Here is a 23,208-nt window from a genome sequence, read left to right on the forward strand (position 1 = left end):
GCTGTGTTCCAAGCACGGTGTCCGCACCGAATCACAGCTTCTATCACACGGGGTCACGACCATGACTTCCTGAGGACCATTGTGGCTTTTGTACCACCTGGGCCTGGCGCAAGTTCCTGGTACAGAGCAGGCACCCATACGGTGGGTGAATGAATAAATAAATGAATGTATGATTCAATGAGCAGAACCCCAAACTGAAGAACCAAAACTAAGAACAAAAACGGAGGATGTCTGGGCACCTGGGTGGACAATCTCAGTTTTCTACCTAGGGTACCGTGAAAACATCCAGCGACACATTTTTCAGGTCACACAACATTTATTGCTGAAGACCACTGCTAGGGGTGGATGTGAATGTTGCCGTCCCCCAAAAAGCCCCAGCTGTGATAACATGTCACCAATCCCCTCAGACCCTGCCCAGTGAACGCTAGCCAATTCCAACTGCTCTTCCAGAACAGTGTCTCCCCCGAGCAGCAGCCTGCCTGGGCTGGGCTGGGCTGATCTGCTCGGACCCTGCCGATGGAAGTCATAGCACTACCAGACAGGCCCAAAGATGGTAGGAGAATGGGATTGCAGGAGGATCGGGTGCCCCAGAGAGAAGGATGGGGAAGGTCCAGGACTTCAGCTGGTGCGGGGACTAGACGCACTGATGCCCTGCAGGAGGGGCAACTCGGATCCTTCAGAAAAGCTGCTTGGAGGGCCTGGGGACAGAGCCAGCTTTCTCTCCAAGGCAGTTTTCATGGCAACACTGTGTCTATGAGAAGCTGAAATGGAGAAAGCTGAGAAGAAATTCCAAAGTCCAAGGACAGCCCTGGGTACCAGGGATGTCCATCCACCTGGATTTTCCCAGGCTCCGGGGCCAGCAGAGAAGCAGCATCGGTTCCTTCATGCTCCTGCAGCCCTTGGGTGCAGCAACAGTTGTGTTTCTCTTTATGATGGATTTGTCCGCCAGCCCAAGTGAGGATTTGCTTCCCTGAGTATCTCAAAGGGCCCCTTGAGGGCAGGAGCCTTCTGTGGGACTGCAGAGGGGCACAGCTGCCGGGAGTCCCTCTGAGTTCCTGAGGTGATTGACGTTAGCTCTCTTGGCTCCTGGAATTTTTTTTTTTAATGTTTATTGGAGGATCGTTGATTTACAATGTTGTGTTAGTTTCAGGTGTACAACAAAGTAATTCAGTTACACGTGTACACATATCCACTCTTTTTTCTTTTAGATTCTTTTGCTCCTGGGATTTGTGGAGAATTTTTAAAAATACATCTACTTCTATTTCTTGAATATAAAAATAAAATGAAATGAAATTTGCCTCCAACAGCCTGTGACCAAACGAGGACAGCAAGCCCTGTCCTGAGTTGTCCGCGGGGACAGCCACGACACGGCCCCAGCGGGAGGGCTGAGAGGGGAGAGGCCACGCAGAAGGTCAGTGGGAATATCTTCCCACTAGGGATGGTCCCAGTACTCCATGAAACATATTACTGGCCCCTGACAGCAGTGATGGCTGGGCCACTGGAGGCGGGGGGGCGGGCAGCCCATTCTGGACTAGTCTCCAAGTTAGGGTCAGAGAAGCAAGAATTCCTGATGTGACCTTCCAGGCCCTTCCCTGGGCTCCACCTCCTGCATCCATTATGGTCACCCCTGTGGGAACCTCCATGGTGTCCAAACAGTTCTCTTCAGGTGATTTCCAGCCTGGCGTTTGAGAAGAGCTGACAGTGCTCCTGGTTTCTGAAGACCTTGGGAAAGCAGTGATACACACATGTGCCCACGCACACACACATGTGTATTCACAGAGGCAGCAGACAGTGGAGGTGGCAGTAATGATGGTGTCTGGTGGCCTTTAGCCCAGATGATGGTGCCTATGGCCCGGTCACATTGGCCAGAGTCTTTACAGCAGCCAGTGCCGTGCGGTGGAGCCGGACTCAGGCTTTCTAGAAGCGCGTCTCACTCTGAGGAGAGGGAGAACAGGGTGAGGGTGGGCAGGGTGTGCTTGGAACACAGAAGGCTGAAGGTGGGGGCTCAGAGCCTAAAATTCAGCCCAGCTGTCATCAGGCACTGCTCCTCAGAGAAGAGGGGCAGCCCAGAGGAAAAGATGGGAACAGGACCTGCCCCACTGGACTTCCAGAGAAGCCTTCCCATCCCCACCTGAGCCCTACTGCCTGGGCAGAGAAGGGAAGGGCTGGCACAGCATCCCTGCCCTACAGCTAGGATGCAGGCCCAGGGAAGGTAGGAGCTGGACCGGGTCCACAGAGGTGGGGGGTAGACCTCCGTTTCCTGAAGCCCAGTTTCCCGGGAGACCCACCTCCTGCCAATAAGGGGAGGCCTCCTCCTGTCAGTATGTGGGCTCACGACGCGGCCATCACTGGGCAGAGGCTGGGGCCAGTACCCAGCCTAGACCCACCACTTTCCAACCCTCTGAGCTCTGTTTTGCAGGAGGAAAAGGGGCGGAAGAAGCACAGGCAGCTGGGGTCGGCCCAACATTTGACTCCTGTCCTGTCCTGGTCATTTCCACATTCTGAACACCCCCAAAGGCGAGGGGGCAAGGGGACCTCGCCGAGACCCTGGGGAAAGGCTAGGCCCTCTTCCAGGAACCCCACCTTTAGGAGTCCCCGCCTGCTGGGTACACACACCCCGCAGGGCTCTCACCTCCATCTTGCTGTATATCCAGTGCAGGACTTCCGTCACTTTGGTGTACACGCCGGGTTTGTTTCTCTGGCCACAGCCAATGCCCCAGCTGGTGACTCCTGCCAGGTACCAGCGGCGGTCCTGCTCGCAGACCAGGGGCCCCCCGCTGTCTCCCTACAGGGGAGTGCACGCGCATCAGCAGGGTGAGAGAGGCAGTCCTTGGGCAGGAAACGGTGGGCACCTGACTCTCCCTCCGACCCCAAAACCTCAGCCTTCCTCCCTTCCCTTGGGGTCCCAGGGCCTGAGCCTCACGTGGGAGCAGCCTCACCTGGCAGGAATCTCTCCCTCCCCGCAGGTCCCCCGCACACATCATCCTCGGGGTGAGGTTGCTGTTGTAGACCAAGTAGTTGTTACACCTCTTGAAGTCGATGAGGTTGACCTGCACCTCCCGGAGGAATGGGGATATCCTCTCTTCAGTGCAGTGGAGGAGAGAGAAGAAGGGAAGGGAGTGAGACTCCGGGCAGCTTTGTGGCCTTCCAGCTGCCCACCCCACACCCCAGACTGGCAGCCTCCTGGGCGTGGAGGGCACCATTCCCATGGTAGGCCACCCAGGATGTATGGGCACATACACCCTCACACCAGATACAACTCACTACACGTAACAGAGACACACGTACCCAGACAAACTCACAGGCCTTTCAGGCTGCCTCACATGCTGCACAATGCCTTTCTGTGTCCAAAGCAACGTCAAATAGATCATTTGTTTCTGGTAACCACGTGCTCTGAGGAGAGCAGGTGTGATGAATCCATTTATAGAAGGAGAAATTTAGGGCTGAGGAAGGACTTGCCCACCGTCACCTAGCGAGTCAGTCACAGGGCCAAGATCAAAACGAGGCTGCTCCTGGCCAGTCCCCGCTCCATCCCACGAGCAGGCCCCGACACCTGCAGCGGCCACGAGCTTGCGATGCTCACGGCAAGGCCAGCTGACTGCTGTGCCTTCCTGCCCAGTATACATAATCTTACAGACCGGACACAAGACACGGCCACCTGTGATCACGATGAAGTGAGGGAAAACCAAACCGCTTCCTAGCCTCGTTTCAGCACAGACAAAACACAAGGTAGGTCAAACCACGAAAGGACCAAACAGCCCCCTGTCCCAGCCAGGAGGAGCAGCTCCTGCTTCTTCACCAACTATAGCTTTAGACGCAGTCTATTAACTCTTTCTAAATGAGATTTTAAGATATCCACTCACAGGATTATCCCTGCTTCCTACAGGCAACCAATCTAGAGAAATACTTCACTTCTTTGAACCCCCTTCAAAGTACCCGAATCCTATAAGTCCTTTCTGACACCCTCTTGTTGAGACGCCCCACGGTTCTCCCTGGTGTGAGTTCTCCCTCGGTTCAATGAGCAATGAACCCAGGTCTTTCAAAGACAGGGGTTTTCCTTGTGTTGTTGGCTGGGGCCTTGTCACGGCAACTGCTCTGATGTATACGCAGGTGTATATACACACACATTCACACCAAGGTCCATGACTCTATATATCCAAACCCTCCTCTAGGTAGACCCTCATCTCTATACCCTGACATATCACCCCCCCACACTCTACACAGACACATATGTACACACACACACACACACACACACACACACACACACACACACACACTCTAGCATCTGCCTCTCACCATCTGTCTCCTTGGTCTTGCCGAAGCCTGTGACCCAGCAGGTCTCGTTGAGGCTGAAGGTCTGTCCGTGCATGGGGAGGCAGGCAGGTTGCACATGTGCTGTGACAAGACCTCAAGACATCAGTGAAGGGACAAGGCTGGAGGTTTTGGTGGGGGGTGTGTGTGGAGGGACAGGAGTACCAATGTCCCAGGACCTCCTCCTTCCCCCCAGAGTGCTTCTGAATCTTTCAGGGCCTCGAACGGACCAGGCAAGAAACTCAATCACTTTATCTTGCCCCTCCAGCCTTCAGGGTGCCGTCAGAGTCCCCCAGACATTCTGATTTTTCGGTGGGTGACATGTGGGCAAATGCATATGTCTTGGAAGCTCCCCTGTGCCAAGCTGGTACTGGGTGGCTGAGGGTCTCTCTCTTCAAGAGTGGCTGTCCCAGCTGAGCCTCTTCCACGCCTGTCCCTCAGAGCAAGGAGCAGTGCAGGCTAAATCCCAGGTATTACTGCCATGACGTCTCAGGGTGTGTCCTGCCTGGTCTGGGGAGGGCACCCTTGTTTGGCCAGGGCCTGAGCCTCTCTCTCCAGGGTGAGACAACCTCTCCAAGTGGGGAGAGCACATCCCTAGAGGCACAGGCCACGAAATTGCTGCTCCCTTGCTCCCACACTCAGAATCATATAGAAGGTGCGGTTGTGTATCAGTTCATAAGCTCCCTCTGAGGACCAGTGTTCCCATGTGGACTAGAGCATCGACCAATTTGCAAGAAGAAAAGAGTTGATAGAATGTTTGCAGTGTTCACGATTGTTATGCTCACTGCAGCTTCCCGTGCCTAAAATAGTGCCTGACACATAGAAAGTGCTCATAGGAAGGAAGGAAGGAAGGGAGGGAGGGAGGGGAGGAAGGGGAAGGGGGGAGGGAGGGGGGAGGGGGGAGGGAGGGAGGGGGGAGAAAGACAGAGGGAGGGAGAATGAATGTAAAATTTTTCTCCTGTAAATTGGGAGTCGAACACATTTCTCTGCTAGAGAGTAAACAAACAAAAAATAAATGAAGGGATGCCATCAATTATTAAGCAAAAACACAAAACTTGACTTCTTAAAATAGTGTGTGTCTATTTTAGAGACATGCAGTCTTAAAACCATGTAACACTATTATATATTCTACTCTTTTTATGGGATAATTAAATTTATCAGTGAGCCTCCACAGGTTTCCTCAGCTAGTACTGTGACTTCGAAGCGCTCAGCCTACCAGACAGTTTAAGAAACTCTGCCCTGATCTCTAAACCAAAAATCAGAGCACATGGTCTGACCACAGGACTACATAAATCTAAGCTGTGAGTGTCTCAGCCTAGAGATATTCCTCCTTCCCAGGAGAGTGGGAGGGGGTGGGAGCGGCTATCAGAGTCTAGAGAGGGACTGCTGCAGTCTGAAAAGCATAGGTAGTGCTATATAGCTTTAATTTAGTTTTACAAATTAATTCTATTTGGAATTCCAAATAATACTCAGGGGGGTTGGGGTGATGGCAGGTAAGATCTGGACGGTTAGTCAAATGAAGTCTGGGTTTTACAAGGCTGGGAAGGCCTGTTCTGATCCTTCAGACTGCCTGCCCGCTTTTATGTGTGCGCGAGGGGCAGGGCAGGGGCAGCACGGCACCCCCATCTCACCGCCCCAGGCTCCACAGACGAGGCTAGGAGGGGCAGGAGAAAGGCTGAGAGGGCTCACCCGTGGCGGGTGGTGGACTTGGCTTCTGCTGGGATCCGCTGGGGGCCAGCTCCACCCAGCCCAGTCCTGCGTTGGGGTTGGGGTTCTCCTCCGCACACCGCTGTGATGAGCTAACCGCTGTGACTCAGGACCAACACCGCCTCCATAATTCACGTGCCGACAAAGGCCCGCTCACAGGCCCAGAGCACCAGAAAGGCTGGACTAAGCAGAGAGCCCTCCAAGGCTTCCAGAAGCCTCTGTAGCCTGCCAAGACGGATTAGGTGCCCGAATCTGTGCCACCACGGCTCCCCGGGGTGCCCCCGACATCACATCACTAGCTTCTAAGTGGCTGTTTGTGTGTGTCATCCGTTTTGTTCTCTTTGCAGTGAAATTGCAGAGCCGCTATGTAGGAGACACACAGTGTTTGACGCGTGAACAAATGGGTGGATGAAGTAATGAAGATAAACCCTGATCTCCTGAGAACTTCAGTAGCATTTCCTTCCTGTAGCCCCATTTGCTCCTCAGCTCCACCCTCAGCTCTCACGGCAGTTAGATGTTTGGATGTATAGGTACTTTTCTTGTGTTCGCAACTTTGGCGTTGGCAATTTGCCAGCAGAGAGCAGCAAGGGAAGAGCACTGCTTAGGAGCCAGACCCAACTGGACCCAGTCTTGGAGCGGCCACTCATTACTGCATGGCCTCGGGGAACTCTCTCTCTCTCAAGCTCCTCTTCTCAAATGTAAAATGAAGTTAATAATAGTACCTGCTCCACAGGATGGGTTGTGAAGAGTAAATGAAATTGTAGATGTAAAATGCCTACCACAGGGTCTGGTCTCTGTTAAGTGCTCGATATACCAGTGAAACAATTCGATCTGTTTATCCTGATGAAGGCCAGTATCCAACCCCTGGCTCTGTCACCAATTTGCAATGTCAGATGTGTCACTGGGGCAAGTTTGTTTCCAACCTCTGGGTCTCAGTTCCCCTAACTGTAAGACAGAGGTGTTCCACTAAATGATCTCTAACAATCTTTGACGTCCACCACGCTGAAGCTCTGGACCCTGGGATGGGTCAGTGGACGCTGCTAAGTGTCAAGGCTGGGCCCCAGGGCTGCTGGATGAGCAGGGTGGGGTGTGACAGGCATGGATTCACTCACCGGTCAGAGTCAGGGGCTCGGAGAGCCGCATGAGGGCGATATCATAGTCGTCCTCGTTGTCCGAGTAGTTGCTGTTGATAATGATCTGGGCAATGGAGGCTCCCTCGGGCAGCTGGTGCAGGTTGTTGGTGCCCACGTACACCTTCCAGTCCTCCAGGATCTTATTCGGGGTCCTGCTAGGGCCACAGAGAGCATGGGCCAGTTACCACATGGCAGAGCCCTCTGGCAGCTTCCACCACACACAGGGAGCTGCGGCCAGAGCGCCACTGGAGGCAGGAGAATGGATGAAATGACCTCTGGGGGGAGCTCTCTATCTTAGCCCGGGGATCTAGGACAATCCCCTACTTCCAAACAACCGCTCTGAACTGGCGGCTCTGTACCTTACGATAGAAAACGGGAGGGGATGAGTAAGACTTCTAGGACCACTGGCCCCACTGTCTCCTCTGGACGCCACCAAGGATCAAATAAGGCAGGTGGGACACATCTCAGTGGTAGTATCCTCAGCAGAAACGGAGCTTTCGATGGGACAAAGTGACCCACTGAAGCCTCACTACTGGGGAAGCCAGAGCCCCTGAGGCCTCGTCTCCGAGCCCTTTCCTGTCCACCAGCTCAAAGGACAGGCCTGGCTGGTGACTGTCAGAAGCTGACCGCACTGCCCTTCCCACAATCCCCATCCCTCAATTCCTGGGACAGCATTCCTGATGTCTTGGGCTCCTCCCCTCTAACTTGCAGTTTCTGGAAGCAGCAACAAGTCCCAACCCTCTTTATTTCACCCTGTTCCTTAGGGCAGGCTCACAATTCCTTCCTTCTACCTGCCTCTCTCTCTCCCTTGGAGCCACCAATCTGTACTGGCTCAGAACAAGTAATCCCGACTCACAGTCCCAGGACCAAATACCAATGGCAAACCATGGTCCTCACCACACACGAGCTGCCCAGCCCACAGGGGCCAGCCTTACCAACAAAGCCCCCCTCCACAGAGAGAAGTAGTCTGCCCTCAGCCCTTGCTGGCGTCCCCGACCCTCAGCGGTGTCGCATCATTGCCCCCTTGGGCACTTACAAGAAGAAGCAGTGGGCGGCGGTGAGAACCCACTGGGCGTCGATCAGCGTCCCCCCACAAATGTGGGTGTGGGCGTACTGCAGACTGACTTGCCAAGGCCACTTGCTCTCTGGGGCCAGCGCCCCTCCCACGATCCGCCCGGTCAGGGCCCTCAGTCCACAGCCTGGGGAGAAGTAGAAGAGATAAGCTAGTACGAACTCAGCTTTTCTCAGAGCTGCAACCATGCTCCCAGGCCCAGGGAATCTCAGGCAGCCGCATCCTGAGGGTACCACCCACTCAGGAGGCCGCTTTGCTCACTTAATCTGATGCAGCACAGCTGCTTCCTGCCAACAGAGCTCCCACATGGTGGGTTAGCCTTCTGGGATCATCCAATGGGTAGTTTGGTCCTAGGAAAGATCCTCTTTCCTCCCCCTCATTCATTCTTCCATTAATTCGATAAATGCTTCCTAAATACCTCATGCTTTGCGCACTGTGCCAGGCTCACAACGGTGAATTCCAGGGCTGCTGTCAGGACCTCGCGAAAGCAGACCAAGCCTAACATGACCCTGAATTGGTAAGCACTGTGAGGGGGATCGTTTCAAAACAAAGGAGAAAAGCCCTTCCCATGATGCACAGGCAGGTGGCGTCCACGTGTTTCCTCAGTGGGTCATCTTGTGCTGTTGGGGACCCTGCACCCCAAGCGAACATTTCCAAACATGTTCTGGAGTGAGTCCTCCCCCCGAAATCATGGACAGAGTTTGTTCACATGTGTGTCCTTTCTTTGAAGAAGGAGAGAGTGAAGAGCCAGCGGTGGTCTGAGGGGCTCCATCCGCAGCACTGTGCCCGCCTGCTCAGGGGAGCACCCCGCCCGGCCATCATGAGAACACAGCACTCATGGACCGGTTAACAGTTTGGGCTTTGGGGTCAGACCCAAGGTCCAATACCAGCTCCTTACCTACCAGCGGTGTGACCTTAAGTAAGGCAAAATTTTCAGTCTCTTTTCAGTAAGCGGACAATAATGGCACCTGCCTCATGAGAATTAAATGTCATCACGTTTGTAAAGCCATAGGCGCAGTGCCTTGGCACCCAGTGTGCTCCGTAAATGTTGGCTCTGGATCTAGCTCCACATCTATCGATAGCAGAGCTTTAAGCTGGCCCTGATGTGCTCTCCCAGTCCTCTGCCCTCTGCCCAGAATCCAGGAGACTTGGATGGTGAGGTTGCTGGGCTAAGCAGAGTCAGGAGAAGGGGAAATGCTACCCTGAGAATGTCCATCCAGGTGCCTTACAGGGACCCTGGCCCTGAAACAGGCCTGCTGCTCCAGCCCCTCTTCCTGGCTTGGACACCCAGGGCTGGCCCTCTCCCTCATAGGGACCCCACTGCTCTGCCCCCTGACTCCCACCCCACACAGGCCACTATCCAGGAGAAAGGGCATCTTCTTACTGGGACACTGGAGAGTCACATACTGCTGGGAAGGGCATTCAGACCTGCAGCAGGAAACACAAAAGATGAGAAAAGGACACATTAGCTGGCTCCTCCAGGAAGCCTTCCGTGATTGGTTTCTGCTAAGTCTCATCCCATCCCCTCTGCACAAGAATATGGAGTTTCTTTTCTTTTTTTCTTTTTCTTTGTTTTGTAACATCTTTACTGGAGTATAATTGCTTTACAATGTTGTGTTAGTTTCTGCTCTATAACAAAGTGAATCAGCTATATGTATAGATATATCCCCCATTCCCTCCCTCTTGCATCTCCCTCCCACACTCCCTATCCCACCCCACTAGGTGGTCACAAAACATCGAGCTGATCTCCCCGTGCGATGCAGCTGCTCCCCACTAGCTATCTATTTTACATTTGGTAGTGTATATATGTCAATGCTACTCTCTCACTTTGTCCCAGCTTTCCCTTCCCCCTTCCCATGTCCTCAAGTCCATTCTCTATGTCTACGTCTTTATTCCTGTCCTGCCCCTAGGTTCATCAGAACCTTTTTTTTTTTTTTTTAGATTCCGTATATATGTGTTAGCATATGGTATTTGTTTTTCTCTTTCTGACTTACTTCACTCTGTATGACAGACTCTAGGTCCATCGACCTCACTACAAATAACTCAATTCTGTTTCTTTTTATGGCTGAGTAATATTCCATTTATATATGTGCCACATCTTCTTTATCCATTCATCTGTCGATGGACATTTAGGTTGCTTCCATGTCCTGGCTATTGTAAATAGTGCTGCAATGAACCTTGTGGTACATGTCTCTTTTTGAATTATGGTTTTCTCAGGGTATATGCCCAGTACTGGGATTGCTGAGTCATATGGTATTCTATTTTTAGTTTTTTAAGAAACCTCCATACTGTTCTCCATAGTGGTTGTACCAATTCACATTCCCACCAACAGTGCAAGAGGGTTCCCTTTTCTCACACCCTCTCCAGCATTTATTGTTTGTAGATTTTTTGATGATGGCCATTCTGACCAGTGTGAGGTGATACCTCATTGTGGTTTTGACTTGCATTTCTCAACTGATTAGTGATGTTGAGCATCCTTTCATGTGTTTGTTGCCCATCTGTATATCTTCTTTGGAGAAATGCCTATTTAGGTCTTCTGCCCATTTTTGGATTGGGTTGCTTGTTTTTTTGATATTGAGCTGCATGAGCTGCTTGTATATTTTGGAGATTAATCCTTTGTCAGTTCCTTCATTTGCAACTATTTTCTCCCATCTGATGGTTGTCTTTTCATCTTGTTTATGGTTTCTTTTGCTATGCAAAAGCTTTTGTTTCATTAGGTCCCATTTGTTTATTTTTGTTTTTATTTCCATTTCTCTAGGAGGTGGGTCAAAAAGGATCTTGCTGTGATTTATGTCATAGAGTGTTCTGCCTATGTTTTCTTCTAAGAGTTTTATAGTGTCTGGCCTTACATTTGGGTCTTTAATCCATTTTGAGTTTATTTTTGTGTATGCTGTTAGGGAGTGTTCTAATTTCATTCTTTTACATGTAGCTGTCCAGTTTTCCCAGCACCACTTATTGAAGAGGCTGTCTTTTCTCCACTGTATATTCCTGCCTCCTTTATCAAAGATAAGGTGACCATATGTGCGTGGGTTTATCTCTGGGCTTTCTATCCTGTTCCATTGAGATATATTTCTGTTTTTGTGCCAGTACCATATTGTCTTGATTACTGTAACTTTGTAGTATAGTCTGAAGTCTGGGAGCCTGATTCCTCCAGCTCCATTTTTGTTTCTGAAGATTGCTTTGGCTATTCAGGGTCTTCTGTGTTTCCACACAAATTGTGAAATTTTTTGTTCTAGTTCTGTGATAAAAAGCCAGTGGTAGTTTGATAGGGATTGCATTGAATCTGTAGATTGCTTTGGGTAGTACAGTCATTTTTCACAATGTTGATTCTTCCAATCCAAGAACATGGTATATCTCTCCATCTGTTTGTATCATCTTTAATTTCTTTCATCAGTGTCTTATAGTTTTCTGCATACAGGTCTTTTGTCCTCTTAGGTAGGTTTATTCCTAGGTATTTTATTCTTTTTGTTGCAATGGTAAATGGGAGTGTTTCCTTAATTTCTCTTTCAGATTTTTCATCATTAGTGTATAGGAATGCAAGAGATTTCTGTGCATTAATTTTGTATCCTGCTACTTTACCAGATTCATTGATTAGCTCTAGTAGTTTTCTGGTAGCATCTTTAGGATTCTCTCTATATAGTATCATGTCATCTGCAAACAGTGACAGCTTTACTTCTTCTTTTCCAATTCGGATTCCTTCTATTTCTTTTTCTTCTCTGTTGCTGTGGCTAAAACTTCCAAGACTATGTTGAATAATAGTGGTGAGAGTGGGCATCCTTGTCTTGTTCCTGATTTTAGAGGAAATGGTTTCAGGTTTTCCACCATTGAGAATGATGTTGGCTGTGGGTTTGTCATATATGGCCTCTATTATGTTGAGGTAGGTTCCCTCTATGCCTACTTTCTGGAGAGTTTTTATCATAAATGGGTGTTGAATTTTGTCAAAAGCTTTTTCTGCATCTATTGAGATGATCATATGGTTTTTCTCCTTCAGTTTGTTAATATGGTGTATCACATTGATTGATTTGCGTATATTGAAGAATCCTTGCGTTCCTGGGATAAACCCCACTTGAAGATGGAGATTCTGACCTTTCTCCCTCCCAGTGGGACAGACCCTTCCAGTGCTTTCTGCAGGAATGGGGATGGCTTAGTGCAAAACATGCCCACTCTTCTCCCAACGTCCGTTTTTCTGTGGCAGATCGCACATATTGGCTAGGTCCATGTCCTTTGAACTCATGACTTCACTGTCCCAGCATCTTTCCCAAGCTAAACAGGTGACCCAACATTCCCCTGACAGTTGCTCAATGTTCAGCCAGCAACGTAGCATGTGAACCACCCAGCACAAAGCAGGCATCCAGGAGGCAGCTCATTGCTTCCCTTCCCTCCCCATGCCTACTTATCTCACAGCCTGGTTTCTTCTCTCCCCTCCCCAAGGTAAACACTGCTAGCTGGTGGGGCACCCCCCCCCACTCCTCCCCTCCACCCAGTGGTGGTGGGAAAGAGCAGCTGCAGTGCAAAGATGACAGATGGCGAGGCCCAGGGGGATGGCGATGCTCCTCAGATGGGCCTCCCTGCCCCCTAACTACCTGCACCTGGCACTCCCCCTGCTGAAGCTCCCCCGCCCCATTCCCCACCCCACTGATGTTTCCCCCTTTCCACCCCAAGCCCCCTCCCTGCAGCAGCTTTCTGTCCAAACATCAGGCTGACCAGTGGCCCCGAGGTTTATTCATTGTCTCTGCCAACCAGGTGAACTCTTGGGGGCCCCTCTGACCTCGAGGTGCTCTGTGCACCCAGCTTCGACTGCTTTCAAGTCAGGAGGCAGGTAATGAATGAGAGCTGTTTCTGAGATGCTCTTGACATTCACGAGGGACTCCTGGAGGTGAGATCCCAGAAAGGCCGAGGGAGAGGGGCTCCCTGACTCAGAGCACTCCTTCACTCCCCTGCTCACAGCTGACAGCCTGGGCCGCCTCACACACCTGTAGATGCTCTCCTGGAAGGTGGAACTATATTTGGAGATTGAGAAACTGCTGTCAAAATTCCTGTTGGTCACGTTGGCTGTCCAGAAAGCACTGCAAGGGAGGAGAGGGGAGAAGAATGAACCTCCTCGAGACAGCGCACACCCATGGCTCCCCAGCCAGCATTAGAGTCCCAAGCGAGCCCTGCTGCAGAGGCCAAAGGCAGTTAAAACCCAACAATCTCAGACCCCACCCACATATTCCACCACTGCCCCCTACTAGCCCTACGCACTAACCCAGTAGTTTTTGTTTTGTTTTTTTAATGTTGAGCCTTCTTTTAATTTATTTATTTTTATTTTTTGGCTGTGTTGGGTCTTCGTCTCTGTGCGAGGGCTTTCTCTAGTTGCGGCAAGCGGGGGCCACTCCTCATTGCGGTGCGCAGGCCTCCCACCGTCGTGGCCTCCCTTGTTGCGGAGCACAGGCTCCAGACGCGGAGGCTCAGCAGTTGTGGCTCATGGGCCCAGCTGCTCCGCGGCATGTGGGATCTTCCCAGACCAGGGCTCGAACCCGTGTCCCCTGCATTAGCAGGAAGATTCTCAACTACTGTGCCACCAGGGAAGCCCCTAACCCAGTAGTTTTGAAAGTGTGGTCCAATCCCAGGGGACAATGTTAGCACTGCCTGGGAAGTTGTTAGAAATGCAAATTCTTGGGCCCTGTCCCAGGCCTACCAAATCAAGAATTCTGGTTTTCCGTTTTAACAAGCTCCCCAGGTGATTCTGATGCGCTCTCAAGTTTGAGAAACACTGACCTAGCCCTTTTCTCTCCAGACTGATCCACGGACTGACAGCAGCAGTATCACCCCAGACCTGCTGAGCCAGACTCTGCATTTTAAAGATCCTCATGTTATGGGTTTGCACCTTAAAGCCTGAGAACCGTTTGGCTTTTAGACCACAACGTGCCTAAGTATCACCCCCGGGTGTTGTTAAGCAGGTCTGAAATCCTAATCCCAGAGATTCTGATTTCAGGGTGCATTTTAACAAGCACCCCAGGTGATTCTTCTGTGGGTGATCCATGGACCGCTATCTGCGTGGCCCTTCGGTGTGTTTCTAGAACACGGGACACCCTTGCATGACAGCATGCCTTTGCGGGCGCTGTCCCTCTATCCAGGGGCCTCGTCCATGCTCTGCTGACCTCCGGGCACAGTCAGGCACCCTCTCCGTTGTGTGTGCATAATGCGTCCCACGTGTCCTTTCCGTTACACATCACACGGTGCTGTGATTATTGGTTGAAGCCTCTCTCACCCGCACCATACCAGAGATTGTCCAAGGGCAGGGATCTTGTCTGGGTGAATGGCTCAGACATAATAAAAGCTCGATGAATGTTCTTTGAATAAATGACACTATCTATTGAAGCCCAAGGGAAGTTCGCATTTGCATAAGGTCACACAACTCAATGATAAACGATGTCCGTTGTCTTCCAACTAGATCACCCAGGTCGTCTTTCACAGATGGGAACTCTGAGGCTGAGGTAGGGGCAGAGAACTGGTTCTAAGTCCTCGTCCCCAAGCCCTGGTGTTCTAGGTGGTTTCTACAGAGAGCCCACAGTGAGATCCTAAACAAACCTTTCTCGCTACAACTTCACACACGTTGGTGAACCCCCGAACTACTTGGTTTGAAACCCAGACCAAGGGGGAGGATGGAGGTGACTATGTGGCCTGCCAACCGGGGGCTCCTTCAAGGGGGAAGGTCACGGTAAACCCCACTCCCTACTCCACCCACTGGTACCAGCTTCTTGTTTCAGATCTGTAGAGCCAAAGATGCTAATGACTTTACCTAGCCACGTCTGCCCATCTCGTTCCTCGTTTGACGCATTCTAGCCCAAGCCGCAGCTGCTTTTTTGCTCAAAGTCCACTGAAGGGTTTGCACAGCCTGAGTTGCTGGTTCCCAGATGTGAGGAGAAGACGAGACCTGCCCGAATGCCCACCCACCTCACAGGGCCTCTGCAACCACTGAATGCGAGCGTGGGCATGAGGACGCTTTGATGCAAAAAACCGTACAGGAACGTCATCCTGCTGTAGATCTGCAAATAACTACGTTGGCCTCCTGGAAACAGCTTGTCCCCAGACTGGGGCTCCCCAGGCCACTGTCCCTTTGAATAATCCAAGTGTGCTATTAGCTAGTGACCTCAGCCCTGGTCCCCAAGAGTTTTTTTAATATGTGTTTCCATCAATGATCCTGAGATGCCCTTGTGAAGAGTTTGAGGCACCCCTGAAGCCGGGACTCATGGGGGAGGTTTACCTCTTGAAACCCAGCTGCTGGCAGGTCTTGTTCGAGTAGAGATCATTCCAGCTGTCACTGCAGATGGGAAGCCACTTATGGGAGGATCCAGAGTAGAATTTAAGCAGAGACTTGTCCCAGTCAAACCTCACTGCAGGGCAAAAAAAGGTCAAGGCAGGGCCTCAGCACCAGGAAGCTCCAAGTTCTTGAGGAATGAACTGAGTAAGGCTCTGAGATGCTCCTGTCCTAAGGCTTCTCACTGAGGCCTTGCAAACAGCCGGGAGCTTGGCCCGGGACGGGATGGTCGTCAGCCAGTGCTCAGAGCCCAAGATGCTCAGTAAGGGCAGAGCCAAGGCAAGGGGCTGGGGCAGAGCAGAAAGAGATCTCCATCCGACGGGACCCACAGCCGTCACTGGGAGAAGGGGTGTGCACTGCCAGGAGCTATCACCCCACGAGGGCAGTGACGTGCCCAAATAAGAGAGGGACAAGGGGAGTGGTGATCCAACTGAGTGCTCGCTAGACAGGCTCAGTCACAGATGGATGTGGTCATGGGCAAGGACACACATGTACACACAGGTGGAAAGGGCCAGTTGTGCACCCACAGACACCCACATTGGGGCTGTACATGGACAACACAAGTAAAAACCACTGAGGACCAGCGCTCAAAGAGATCATTGTGCTCATGAAAGCCTTCATTTACAAACTGACCTTCATGGAACCATAGAGGTGGCAGGTCAGAGGTCACCTGCTGGGCACATGGACAGAGCTCTGGACCCCACACCTGCCTCCAGCCAGAGCAGCCCTGCTTTGCTCAGTCTGGTAGCTGCGAGCTGTCAGATGGTATCCGAGAACCACTAATCTTGTCCAATCCACTCATTTTCCAAGTTAGGAAACTGAAGCCCAGAGAAGGTAAGTGATTAACCCAAGTCACACAGCACTCAAAGCCAGGTTCCAAACCCCAGCCTATTGTAACTAGAACCCAGATCCTATGAGTCTCTCTCCATTGCCTCCCATTTGAGCTGATACCCAGTTTGCAGTCCCCAGAGTGCACATGCGCGGGTGTGCACTTGCTCATGCTCACGCGTGCGCGCGTGCGCGCGCGCACACACACACACACACACACACACACACACACACACACACACACACACAGCCGGCCTCCTTACCACAGCCCAGCTCGTCGCTCTTCAGCTTACAGTCCACGACCCCATCACAGCGCACAGCACGCTTGGGGCAGCTCTCTACCGGTTCCTTGTACTTGATCCCTGCGTGGCCCTGCCAGAAGTAGACTGAAAAAAATGAAGCAGAAGCCAGGTCACTGCCAGCCCCAGAGAGACATGACACTAAGCAGCCCATGGCCCTGGGTGTTCTGAGACACTGATCTGCAATCCCTCCTGGACTCTGGGTCTCTCGTCCCCCTTCTGTATGGAGAGAAAGGCTGCTCAGGAATGCTCCGGAATGCTCCAGAAAGCTTCTGCAAGCAGGGCAGCACTCAAGAGCGGCCACCCAGAGAGGGAGGGAGGTGTGGAGACGGTTACTACTCTGGGAGCTCCCCTGCCCTATGTGCCGGCCAGAGTGGTGGTCAGAAAAAGCCCTTTCTCCACCATCCCAGAGGCCCCTTCTCAGAGCCACTCTGGCATCCCTCCGTCTCTGTGCCCTGTGGGTTGTAGCAGAGACATTTCCATCTTCAGTCATACACTTGCAACCACTACCTGTCCTGTCTTCGCAAAGGCTGTCCTCCCAGCCTCAGAAGCTCCTGGATTTTCTTCCTCCTCCCTCTTCTCTAAACAAGGGATGTCCCCTTGGCTCAGTTCTTGCCCCGTTACTTGTCTTGATGCCTTTAAATGTCTTCCCACTCCGCGAGCAACTCCAGGTGGCTGATTCCTAAACGTACAAGTTGTGCTGAAAAGCCGACAGCTTTACAAACCATATGTGAAAATCAGCTTCATGACTTCTTCTAAGACCCATCTCTTTCCAAACTAGGAACCGTCATCCCTCCTTCCCGGAAACACCTCCCCTTGGATGCCTAAGAAACCCCGGTTCTGACTCCTCACCCTGCCTCTTGTCTGCAACCTGTTCCTCAGCCCTCACATATCCCACTGGTCCCACTATGCTCTCCGTCACCCCGGGTGCAGGTCAGCCCTGTGTGACTGCTCCTTCCAAGTCCAGACACCAATCCCTCCTAACCTCTTGGACTTCCCCCTCCTCTCTGTGCCCCGGTCCTTCCCTCTCCCACGTCCTGGGCACTGAGGCTCCTGGGATCACTTTGATGTGCAGCAGAGAGAGCTCTCAGGGGGCGGGGGCTCTAGTCCTGACCCCACTGCACAGCTGCTCAGTGACCACTTCCCTGGGAATTCCGGAGGTCAGGGGGCTTCAGGGAATGCTGTGAAATCATGCTGAGCACCTGCCCTCAGTTGCCATCTCCCCCCTCCATGGGTTATTTCCTACTGGAGCAGATGTCCCGTGTGGGGAAGGGAGGCAGCTGGGTGGGGCACCCCAGCGGGACGTTCACATGCATGCCACGTGGCGGCAGGTTCTGTGTTGACGCCTTCACATGCATTGTCAGGCAGGTGGGGAAACTGAGGCTCGGGAAGTTAATTAACTTGATGAAGCCACACAGCTGGTAAGTGGCAGAGCCGAGATGCTTCGGCAGGTCTGTCTGGTCCTAAAGCCATACTCCTTGTTTGTTTGTTTTTTTACTTTTATTTGTATTTATTTTTTGCGGCATTTATTCCCGGGCCGTACGTTTTTGTTTCTTCAGTTTCTTCTGAGATATCTTCTTCTTCTGGACAACCTCCTCTTCTGGTTTAGGAACAATCTGTTCTTTTTCAGTAAGGATCATCTCAGTGTGGCAGGGAGAGCTCACGTATGGGTTGATCCGACCATGAGCTCTGTAAGTCCTGTGCCGCATCTTGGAGGCTTTGCTCACCTGGATGTGCTCAATGACCAGAGAATCTACATCTAAGCCCTTAAGTTCAGCATCACTCTCTGCATTTTTGAGCATGTGCAGTGAAAATTCAGCGCTCCTTCTGGGCCACCGACCCTGCGTCCAGCCCCAGTGTCTGGCCCGGGCACACCTACCAGCTCCACCATTGTAATGACGGAATGGCACACACTGCTTCTGTAAAGTGACGTCCTTCAGATACTTGATGGCTTTTCGGATAAGCATACCCTTAATGGCCTGGGCAGTTTCACAAGTGTTCTTAAAGTGAACATGAAGATTTGAACCTCTGACTTGCATGATTTTGTGGGGTTTTCTGGGTCAAGTGAAGAGCAAATCATTTTTAGAGGTCACCTCAAGCCACTTACCAGAAAAGGAAACATAAAGTCATACTTTTAACCAGCGTGCAACTTCTTCCCACGCAATCCTCTCCCTCAGACAGACCTGCCCTTCGCCACCCGTGCTGCCTCTTTAACAGAATCCTTACCCCTCAGCCTGGCATTTAAAGCTCTCTACAATGTGGCCCAGCCACGTGCAACCAAACGACAGCCCTCAGGTCCCCAAATGAATATTCTGTCTGGTTAAGTGGGTCCCTTCCCTCTCCCCATGCCAACTTGCCCATCTGCCCCCCACATTTCCTGCAGCTCCTCATCCTGCTCAGATGCCCTGCCCAAGACGCACCCCCCCCCATCTTCTAGGTCCTCATCTGGCCCTATGGCCTTTAGGAGCTGTCCCCTGCCACCTCAGCCCATACAGCTGTCCTCGCTTGCTGATGGTCACACTCAAATCCACTTGGTCTTAATCATTTCCACCTACGTCCCCCAGGAGACAGTCCTCTCCCTGAGGACAGGGTGGTGTGACGTGTGATCCCCTTCGCTCCCTCCTAAGGTTTCCCACTGTGCTGGGCTCCCTGGCAGGGAGTCCAGGGACATGTCCTGAGTATCTTTCCCAAAGGAGGGCGAGGAATTGAGGGAGCCTGGACCCCTGAACACTTTATCCCATTGATTAAAAATGCCTGGGGACTTTTCCTAATCAATGTTTTTATGTTTGTTTTTTAAATAACTAACTCTTTTAGAGTGGGATTTTGTGCCAGGCATTATGCCAGTAGCTCATTTATTCCTTATAACCCAGTGAAATCTTTAGGAAATTTTACTGAGCACATAATAAGTTGAATGAATGAATTTATTCCCATTTGAAGAAACAGAAACTGAGCTCAGACTGGTTAACTACTCGCCCAAGTAAGTAACACAGATGGGACCAAAGCCAGGTTCCTCTGACTTCCCACCCTCTCGATCCAGCTGTCTCCAAGGGGCCTGGAGGCGCCACGGGCCAAGGCCATTTGCAGGAGTGTCCCTTTGTGGACATGGCAGCCGGTGAGTGTGTGTTCCCCACTTGTCTCCCTGCTGCGTGCCCCCATCCCTGAACCCCACTGCACCCCGCAGTGACCAGAGCCCAGCCCCGCTCCCTCTGTTAAACTCACAGAGAACGATGAGGGACACCACGAGGGCAATGAGGAAGAAGATACATCCGATGAGCAGCAGCTGCTTCAGGCCCTCCTTCCTGGTGAACTTGGGCAAGTGGATACCTGGGAACAGGCCAGAAGCAGGGGAGGGTGAGGCTGTTGGAGGGGAGTCTGGCACAGTGGATGAGGGAGAAGGAAAGCAAGCTGGCCCAGGAGGGCCCTGTGAGGACCACTCCACCCAGAATACGGCACCGCCCCTGCCTGAAACCAAGCTCCCTTTTACTCAGCATCTACGGTGGGCCAGCTGGGCATTTGCGTGTGTGTTCTCATTTAATTCTGACAGCAACTGTGTGTGCTGGGTATCATTACGCCCATTTTATAGATGGGGAAACTGAGGTTCATGGATGTTAAATAACTTGCTCAAGCTTACTTGGCTAGTGAGTGGCAGAGTAGGGATTCAAATGAAATGTGTCGGATCCCAAAGGTCTCCGCACCAAAGTGCCTCACCGGTCCTGCAAAGGGCAAGACTGGGCCCCAAATCTGGGATGCTCCTCCAGTCCTGTTTATATTGCAGTGCTGGGGCAGGAGGACAGGAGGAGGGCAAAGTTGGGATGGGCAGACAGGCTGCTTCCCTAAGGGCAGAGCCAGTCCCTGAGGACCATTTGACGTCTCTGTCCCCCTATTAGCTGAATCCTATAAGCCAGATTGGGCAGTTGGGGGTGGGGCATGCCTGCCTGCTCAGAATCTCTCTCTTTGCCCCTCTACCCACAGATGAGCCCACGATCATGACTGTGCTCCAGTGCAGACCCCAGCTTCCCTGGCAGACCGCCAGGGCAGCCCAAGGAAAGAACCCTGGTTTCTAACCAGGAGCCCTGGCTCTAAAAATCTGCACCTTGACCCAGACTGAGCAGCTCCGAAGTTCCATCTGCTTGGTCGGTCCTGCTTTCTTATCCTCCACCCCATTTGCTGCAATCTCTCACTGCATTGGGTTTGCATGTCATGGTTCCTTTCTGCCCCCTCCTCCCCAGGTCCCCCACTGCCCACCCGGACCATCCCCGCTCCTTCCCAGTCATCGTTATTCAAGAGCTAGAGGAGGAGCAGAGAGTGACAACTTGGAGATTCCCCCCCCCCCACTGCACCCCACTCCGCCCTTGGACTGCTTCCCTGTTCCTCTTGCCTTCCCTGCAGGAGCCCCCCATACCTGGGTTCTCCCTGGTGGCCCTGGCAGCTGGCGTGGACCTGGCAGGAGATGCCTCGACAGGCACGGCCCTCACTGGTGTGGCTCTAACAAGGTGTACTCTCGCTGGAGACGATGTCATGGAGGCTGACATGGCAGACGATGACCCGCCGGGTGATGACCTGGAAGGTGATACCCGGGCTGGGCATGCACAGGCCAGGGGTGCCCGGGCTGGAGGCGTCCTTGCTGGGGAGGCATTCTGAAAGCAGAGTGAAAGCCATCCCTCAGGCTGCTTCCCACCCAGCTGTCAGCCCTGCTGGGCCAGGAGATAGATGCCCTGGAGCAGGCGGCTAGGGGGTGAACAGACCTCCCAGACAGGGAAGAGAATGTCCAGGGATGGAGGAAAGCTCAAAGAGCCTGTGGTACCCTACTCCCTGCGGTCTCTCCCCATCACAGGGACCTGCGGAGGGGGGCAGAGGGCTGTGGGTCATCTGCCTGGGGTATGGGGGCACCTGCTTTGGCTACACGTGTCTGGGGACCCTCAGAAAAGAGGTTGCTGGACCGGATCCTCACTCTGAGGGGGAAGTAACCACCCTTTCTGCCCTCTTCACGCCCCTGCATCCCGCCCTTCTGTGTATGTGTGTTATATTATAAAACATCATTCTTACAATGAGCTGTCATCAAAAAGTGTGAAAGCACTACCTAAGGAAAACCCTGACCTGCCTTGTACCCCACTGTTCTCAGTAACACAGGAAGTCACACACACATGCGTGCGCGCGCACACACACACACACCCCGATACGTCAGGGAAAAAGGAGAGGCAAGATGAAGGGGAAGGAGGTGACCAAGGTCCTTAACCTTCCTCGGCTGTAGGTGGAGTGATTTTTTCATTTAGATTCAGCACTTTAATCTGTAGTTACAGAGGACTTATTCCCTGAGTGCCCTATGTATTTACTCACTTGATCTTGAGAACAACCCTACGAGGTAGGAACTCTTATTATCCCCATTTTGCATCAGGGGAAACAGAGGCAGAGAGATTCAGTAACTTGATCAAACTCTCAGAGTTAGAGTGGCAGAGACAGGATTTGAGCCCAGAAAGTTGGGCTGTGGAGGCTACATTCAACCACCAGGATTTGCTGCCTCTCTGAGGAGGGATGCGTGAGATAATGCAGCAGTGGCCAGAGCAGGCAATCAGTGAACACCAGTACTGCTCCTTCCTGGAGAGTCTGAGCCTTTGCGTGCACTGAATCTGGGATTGGGAGCTGGTGGGCAGCCAGGGCTGATGGAAAGTCCTTAAGCAGCCTCTACTGGTGGCCAAGCCCTGGTCTGCAGGAACCCCAGTCCCTGTCACCAGATTAGGCATCCTCTCTCCTCCCTCTGCCCTCCCTCACACCATTTCTGCTTTCTAAGCAGAACAGCAGGGGGAGCTGGAAACTGACCTGGCCACGTCTGCCCCTCACTATCATTTCTGCTGAACACTGACTGGACACCCAGGAGGGCAGCGGGGGAGCAGCAGGAATGGTGGGGGAAGGGACCTGTGCTCAGGGACCCTGTGCTCTGGGCACAGTCGGCAGGGCTGTGTGGAAGAGACGGGCTCTGGACCTTGGGCACCTCTATTTCTTCCCTCACCTACCACTGTGCTTAAAAGCATTTGACATTAGTAAGCAGCTCAGTTAATAAAAAGTCCTCTTCATTAGAACATCCGGCTCAAGTGAACACCATCAAGGCTGCCAGGCAGGGTGGGGTTTTTTGTTTTTTTTAACTCCATCTTCTAAGAGTCAGAGGTAATGGATCTGGTCACTTCTCCATTTTTCTGGAGGCTGTGGGATGAATTCAAGGAGGGCTGTTGAGTCCCTGACCACACTCAGCTTGCCAGAGGCAGGAACCAGGAGTGACTATCCCAGGGGTTAATTGAGGAACATGGGTAAATACACGAGTCCAGATGCCCCAGCCAGCAGAGCAGGGACACACTCGTGTGTGTTTAGGGATATGAAGGGCAGCTGAACCAGAGCTCAGATTTCCCTCTCACCCCTGCTGTCTAGAGACTAGATTTCCACAAAACGAAGACCCGTTAGCCCCTGGAAGCCTCAAGGGGAACAGGACTGGGGTTGCAGCATGGAGAGGGGTTGAGGATATGCTGAAATGTACAATGCATCGGTTCACAGCACTGGCTT

The 23,208-nt window shown here is 52.2% G+C and overlaps 1 protein-coding gene across 3 annotated transcripts in view; it reads right to left on the reverse strand.

Annotated features, from left to right (window-relative positions):
• Positions 1-347: 347 nt before the first annotated feature.
• The window catches only part of TMPRSS13 (transmembrane serine protease 13), a 170,454-nt gene continuing 147,593 nt past the window's right edge, over positions 348-23,208 (reverse strand). For all 3 annotated transcript variants that reach the window (XM_060304121.1, XM_060304120.1, XM_060304119.1), the window contains 12 exons: positions 21,059-21,293; positions 19,876-19,980; positions 16,621-16,743; positions 15,476-15,605; positions 13,200-13,292; positions 9,611-9,654; positions 8,191-8,353; positions 7,134-7,306; positions 4,300-4,398; positions 2,940-3,082; positions 2,633-2,785; positions 348-1,935 (listed from right to left, as the gene is read on the reverse strand). In XM_060304121.1, the coding sequence (XP_060160104.1) occupies positions 1,918-1,935; positions 2,633-2,785; positions 2,940-3,082; positions 4,300-4,398; positions 7,134-7,306; positions 8,191-8,353; positions 9,611-9,654; positions 13,200-13,292; positions 15,476-15,605; positions 16,621-16,743; positions 19,876-19,980; positions 21,059-21,188 (1,374 nt within the window). In that variant the 5' untranslated portion in view covers positions 21,189-21,293 and the 3' untranslated portion in view covers positions 348-1,917. The remainder of the gene's footprint in view (positions 1,936-2,632; positions 2,786-2,939; positions 3,083-4,299; positions 4,399-7,133; positions 7,307-8,190; positions 8,354-9,610; positions 9,655-13,199; positions 13,293-15,475; positions 15,606-16,620; positions 16,744-19,875; positions 19,981-21,058; positions 21,294-23,208) is intronic.

The sequence above is a fragment of the Globicephala melas genome, chromosome 8 (genome assembly GCF_963455315.2).
Source record: "Globicephala melas chromosome 8, mGloMel1.2, whole genome shotgun sequence".
Lineage (NCBI taxonomy): Eukaryota > Metazoa > Chordata > Mammalia > Artiodactyla > Delphinidae > Globicephala > Globicephala melas.